A 6559-nucleotide genomic window follows, 5' to 3' on the forward strand; every position below is an offset into this window, starting at 1 on the left:
GAGAAATTACATTTTGCAGATGCATATTGCATATTCATATGTGGTCATTGACCATCCTGAGTTCAGCAAAAGTAAATAACTTGAGTGTTCTGGATCTCCTCGCAGGGAGTCTGTATGTTATATATACAAAATTTTAAATATCAAAGTCTGGCTCCACGCAGGGAGTACTGTAATAGTCATGATGAACTGTAACAAAAAGGAACCATATCACAAAAAGAGATAGCCATTTCCATATCTATAGTTATGGATGGGTCGGTGACCCATTCCTGTTATGATCTATGTAGGGCCGGTGATAATATTGATGGAAGGTTCCATCAATCTTCTCCTGTATCAGCCATTGTTCTAGATGGTTGTGCGCTGCTTCTTTTGACAGTTGGTCCGCTTTTTCATTCTGCTCCCTGTAGATATGACGACAATCAAAAGATTCAAAGAAGTGATTAGTCTTTTGGCTTCATCAAGGATATTTCTCAAAGAGTAAGTATAACAATGTGATGCAGAATTTATCCAATTGCAAACAATCTGGGAGTCGCCAAATAGTTGGAGATGTCTGCACTATTTTTGTATAGCAAAATATATGATGTGTTTGGCTGTGCTGAGCTCAGAGAAATTATTGGTGCCATTTGGGTATTTGATCTGTATCTTAAAGCAGTGGGATTCATTCAAATAAAGGACAGCACCCCCGCCACATCCAGTATCCTGGGCAGAGCCGTCGAAGAAGGCCCAAGGCTTGGTTCTATCTATGGTGAGGGGGGTGATAGTGCGGGTAGGAATGCTCCTCACAGACGTAGGCAGAAGATTGAAGTTAGCAATAGTGTGACTCGGGATGGATGGCCAATTAGGGGGCCTGTTATTAAAGATGATGTGATTACGGGCGATCCAAATGGCCCAAGAGACGAGCAGGGGTAAGTTAATGAGTCTGTCCGCGTGGTCTTTAATCCAATTGTTCCAAGCTTCCTTGTTGTTAGATCCATGCCAATCCTTGAGGTCAGGTATATGAGCAGAAATGTTGTGCCAGAATGTTCGTATGACAGAGCAGTGGATGAATAGATGATCAGTGCTCTCCTCTTCACAACAGCAGAGATGGCATCTGAAAGGGCCGTGAAAGGATCTCTTCAAGAGGTTTACTCCCGTGGGGATCTTGTCGAAAATGATATTCCACATGAGCAAACGACAGCGAGGTGTGGCCTGTAATTCCCAGATCATGTTCCATTGAGGATTGATGTCCGGGGGCTTATAAGGTTCCATAAGCTTCAGATATCCCTCCTTTGGAGTATAACGTCCATGTTTAGCGATGGCCCATATGAGTTCGTCGGGCCCTTCAGATAGTCTGATGTTGGCCTGAGTGAGGGCCTCAGTAAATGCGCTCCATTCAGGCTGCCACTGTTCTGGGATGTCCAAGGTTGCAGATGTGAACCAGGCCTGTTCTAGGAATGTAGAGTTTGCATTGTCCCCTATATGATTGATGTGAGTTATCCCCCTGTCATGAAGGTGTCTGATGAGATCATCCGAGAGCCTGTGTAGGTTGCCGCATCCTACCCAGGGGTCAATGCCAATCCTCACGTCCTGTCCACTCTTAATGCGCCAAGTGATGCCTTCCCTGAGAAGCGGGAGGGAGAGTAATACAGCCTTCCAAATATTTGAGATATTGGGACCTGGGTTGTGATGTCGACAAAACCAGTCCATGAGATGGGAGGGTCTGATATATTTTGCTTGTGCCACTCGTGACCAGAGGCTGTCTGTAGTCAGGAGTAGCCAGCATAGTTTGGCAGTTAGGGCCTTAGCAAACAGATCAAGTCGCTTGATACCCCAGCCACCCCATCTCTTAGGTCTGGCAATGGTGTCCCATTTTACCCAGGCGAAGATTCTCCCAGGTTGCTGTCCTTTCCATAAGAATCTGGAGCATATGTTCTGTATTTTGTTTAGGACTCCTCGGGGTATCCAAGCCAGTGTCATCCAGTATACAAGCGTGGCTTCGATGACAGCTTTAATGAGAGTGAGGCGTCCGGCTCTAGAGAGGTATCTATGATACCAGATATGGAGTCTTTTCTCCACTTTGGCAAGGAGCCAAGTCCAATCTGCTATTTTGTAGCCAAGGGGTTTCAGCCTGTACCCCAAGTACTTGATGCCATCAGATAGCCTGGTTGAGGTGAAGGGGAACCGCTGGGCTGCATAAGCAGATTCATGGCGAGAGCAGCCAACAGTCGTGATAGTAGATTTACCCTCATTAATCATCATCCCAGTAGCAAGCTGAAATAGAAGAAATATATTGTGGAGAGTTGTGGTGTCACTCAGTCCTCCATTGAGGAATATGAGAATGTCATCCACAAACAGTAAGTGCGTGAGGTGAAAATTATTGGATATGCAAATACCCGAGAGCAGATGTCTGTCCTTAGCTGTTATGATAAGTCTGCTCAGGCCTTCCATGATCAGTAGGAGTAGAAGAGGAGAGAGGGGGCAGCCCTGTCTGAGACCTCTTTTCGAGGTGAAGAAGGGAGTGGCCTCCCCATTAAGAAGAACACTGTAGGCAACCTCAGAAATGCAACACATGACTCATTTAATGAAAGTATAGGGAAAGCCGAGGTGAGTCAAGAGTAATCTGATGTGTAACCAGTTTACTCTATCAAAAGCTTTAGTGAGGTCGACTTTGAGGATCATGCCTTTTTGCTTTTTAATGTGGAGGGTGTGGAGGAGTTCCTGTGCAGTGGCAATGGCTTCATGAATCTGACGATGGTCAAGAAAGGCAAACTGTTCAGATGAGATGTGGCGGGATAATATAAGCTTCAGTCGGTTGGCTATAATCTTTGCAATAATCTTGTAGAGACAATTGCAAAGCGATATGGGCTTGAAGTCATTGAAAGATACAGGCTGATCAGATTTGGGGATAAGGGCGATGAAGGTGGATTTGATGGCCATGGAGATCCTGCCTGATTGTCTGCAGAGTTCAATGACTTTCAATAGGTCATCTGCCAGTATGTCGAAGAAGGCAATATAGAATTCAATGGTCCAGCCATCAGGACCTGGACTTTTATCCTTTTTGAACCATTTGATAGTTGCTTCCAGCTCTGCCAAAGTCACCTCCTTAGTGAGATCATCATGTTCCTCTGGATCAACGAATCTGGGGAAATGCTCAGCCACTCTCATGATTTCAAGAATGTTAGATTCGCGGGGGGCTTTATAGATGCTTCTGAAGTGGTCTGATGCGAGCTTAGATAGATGCCTCTGTGTAGTGACCACATGATCCTGTTCGTCTTTTAGTTCCCAAATGGTATTGATAGCCTTTCTCCCATTGGCGAATCTATGATAGAAACGAGTGTTGTCATCCCCTTCAGCGAGCCAAATGGCTCGGCTGCGAAGCCTCCATCTTTCCTCCCTGTCCTTCAGGATCTGGGATCTCTTTGCAATATGAGACATGTAAAGGTCTTTCCTTTCCTGTGTGGGAAAGATACCACCATCCTCCTCTTCATGAGCAGCAATGAAGTCCTCAGCCTCCCGCAAAGATTGATCATCACGGAGTCTCTTTTGGTGTGCCCAGGCCTTAGAGATCCTTTTAAGCTCCGATAATTTCCTGATGAAGCCCTCAGTGAAATGTTCCTCCTCTTCTATGGGGCGGCTCTGCCAGTACTCTGTGACCATCTGAATATAGGATGGGTCTTTTAACCAGGAGGAGTTAAATTTGAAGGGGCTTTTTACTTTATTATGAATATCAGAGAATTCCAGATAAATAGGTCTGTGGTCGGATATGCCCCCAGATCCCACCCATTGCCTTATACGAGCAATCCTGTTGTGGAGGGGTTCTTTAATAAGAAATCTATCAAGCCTCCTGGCCAGACTCTGATCACCACTCCTGTTGTTTGACCATGTGTGTTGCAGTTTAGTCATGGGGGTGTCGATCCAGTGGTGTTCCTCCAGCAGGGTGGATATGGTATCCGAGAAAGGGTCAGTCCTGGCAGCATGCCCCCATGATTCGCAGAAGCCCAATGTGAAGTTCAAATCCCCTCCCAGGATGATGTTATCCTGTTGAAAGAGAGAAGAGGTCAAGAGAGAATGCCAGTAGGCCTCTCTGTCAGAGCAAGGGCCATATACATTGATGAGCCTAAGGACAGTTTCCATAGACTGTACATAGGCATCGATGCCAATGAATCCTCTGCCACCCCATGTGTTTATTATTCTCAACGCTCTGTTATTGATACCAATTGCCAGACCCTCGGATCTCCCTGAAGCATCTATAGCGTGGAAGGTCCAGTTAGGTAACCAAGCCTCGAGGGATGGTATAAGGGAGTTTGCATTACAGAGCGTTTCTTGCAAAAAGATGATGTCCAATAGAGAGAGGGAGAGAAGTCTCCGAAGGGCTAGTTTTTTGGGTGTACTAGCAAACCCCCTGCAATTGAAGGATATGATCTTCATGTCGGATGTGTGGCAGGGCTTTTTGCTCTAAGGGCCCTGAAGATGGTCTGTTGTCGACCAAGTGCGACTTCGGCATCAACCGCATGTCTGGCTTTTGAAAGACGGGATGGTCGTCCTCGCGAGAGCTTCTGGAGAGAAGGCGGTGGGTCGAGAACCAGCCCAATAGTGTCAGAACCAATCCCTCTAGTCCGAGGGCGGAGAGAGTACCGAGGGGGTGCCGAGGAAATGGGCTCAGGTAGCTGATCGGTCGCCAGCGGGGGGAGAGATGGAGGACAAGGCGGTTCACAGAGAGAGGGGGAGGGGATGGGACAATTGAGAGAGGAGGAGGGAAAGGGCACTCGGGGAGAGGGGAAGGAAGGTACCGATGCGGGGGAAGAAGAGGGTACAGCCCGATGCATAGAGACAGATGCAGCCAGATCATGCAAAGAAGAGAGTAAATTAGAAGTGGAGACAGCTGACATACCCGGTGTATCGTCGCCCGCCGGATCAGAGACATCTGGGACGGGAGCAGGCGATGCACGGGTGGGAGCTTCCGCCAGTGATGCAGTCGGTAAGGGAGGATCAGCTTCAACTTGTACTGGAGTCCCCGCGGGCACCGCAGTCTGAGGGTGACCAGGAGGTGAGAAGGGTCGATCCTGTGTCGCATCCTATGCTGGTGTCGGCCCTTTTCTCAGAAGTGGGCAGTCCCAATAGAGGTGACCAACCTTATGACAACGGCGGCATCTGTAAGGGATCCCTTCATAGTCTATGATCTGTTTCCTGGAGAAGTCCCTCCACTGGATAGTGATATATTCTTGTAGACCCCCCCTGGTATCCAGATTGATGAGAAGTCGCGCATATGCCATCATGCCAGTGTGAAGATATGATTTATCATAATCCATGTAGACCCCAATTGCATTGCCAATTCTGCGAAAGATATCTTCGGACCAAAATTGCAGGGGAAGACCTGGGAGTCTGATCCAAACAGGGCCGATTCCGATCTGTTCCGTGGCCGGATCGAACATGGGAGTCCAGCATTTCAGAAGTACCGAAGAATGTTCAAAGTGCCAGAAAGAGGAAAGTACCCAATTTGTGTGATCGGCACGAGCGAAGCGCAGTGCAAACCATCCCCTCACAAAGGTTTGCACGAAGGGTATGTCGACCAAGTGTTGTCCCCAAACTTCTGTAGCCGAAGCCTTTAATCGTGCAACCGAGTAATTTCGTCCTCTGATGCGACCCACCAGAACCCTATCAGCAAATTCCATGATGTCTCCCCACTAGATGTCCTCTTCGAGACGGAGGAATATGTCTTCCTCCCTGGATCTGAAGCAACGGTACTTTTTACCCGGTCCAGTTCTTGGTGGAGGAGGCAGAGGGGGGGACGGAGCAGGGGAGGAGATGATGCCGTGTGAAGGGTTTGTGATAGGGGCGAGGGGAGGGGGTAAGGTACCAGAGACGGGGAGAGGATCCGAGAGAGGGGGAATATCAGTGAAACAACCCGAGTGTGAGCCGGCGACGGGGGGAGCGGGAGTCGAAAACGGAGCGGAAGTGAAGGGCCATTGATGCGCTGCAGAATGAGAAGAACTAGGGTTAGGGTTTAGGCACCCAGCGACAAACCCTAGGGAGGCCGGCGATAAGGGAGGAGTAGACAATGCAGGCCAAGTGGGGGGAATATCCGGGAGAATAACGGGAGGATGTTCCGGGGAGTCACCGGCAGAGTAAGCAGCAAAATCGACCGAAGGTTCCGGGAGATACATACCTTGTGAGCTGGAGGAGGGAGTACGCCAGATGGAGACGTCGTTCAAAGGATCTTCGGTGTAGTCGACAGCCTCAAGTTCCTCCATATTGCCAGCTAGCGGAGCCTTCGAAACGGCGAGAACCTCGGAGCACAGGTAACCAAGGTGTGATGCGGGAATCGATAGCGAGGCGTAACGGCGGGGAGGGCAAACAAACGGAAGGTAAACAGGTCGATGCGAAGACGGTAACTGCAGAGCGTCAGATAGTGGGTAGACTCTTAGCCGCGGTGAGGACGTAGGTGCGGGAACCGGGAGAGGTAACACGGGCGCGGTGTGCTGCAGACTAAGGATACGTCCGTAACCGAAACCCTAACCAAAACCGCCTCGCGCTGCAGACTCCATCTCCTCGAGCGGAGTGAAAATACTACTAAGCATAATGT

At 48.8% G+C, this 6559-nt stretch overlaps 1 protein-coding gene across 1 annotated transcript; it reads right to left on the bottom strand.

Moving 5' to 3' along the window:
* Nucleotides 1-5051: 5051 nt before the first annotated feature.
* Nucleotides 5052-5648, bottom strand: LOC149202817 (uncharacterized). The gene has a single exon (XM_089401692.1). The coding sequence runs from the start codon at nucleotides 5646-5648 to the stop codon at nucleotides 5052-5054; it is 597 nt and encodes a 198-aa protein (XP_089257818.1).
* Nucleotides 5649-6559: the final 911 nt, after the last annotated feature.

The sequence above is a fragment of the Pinus tabuliformis genome, chromosome 2_1 (assembly GCF_031772625.1).
Source record: "Pinus tabuliformis cultivar Carrire ecotype Pingquan chromosome 2_1, CPIR1, whole genome shotgun sequence".
In the NCBI taxonomy this organism is placed as follows: Eukaryota; Viridiplantae; Streptophyta; class Pinopsida; order Pinales; family Pinaceae; genus Pinus; species Pinus tabuliformis.

What these genes read in the sequence shown, in the direction of transcription:
- LOC149202817 (XM_089401692.1), bottom strand. Translation starts at nt 5,648, where the DNA reads ATGGAATTTGCTGATAGGGTTCTGGTGGGTCGCATCAGAGGACGAAAT.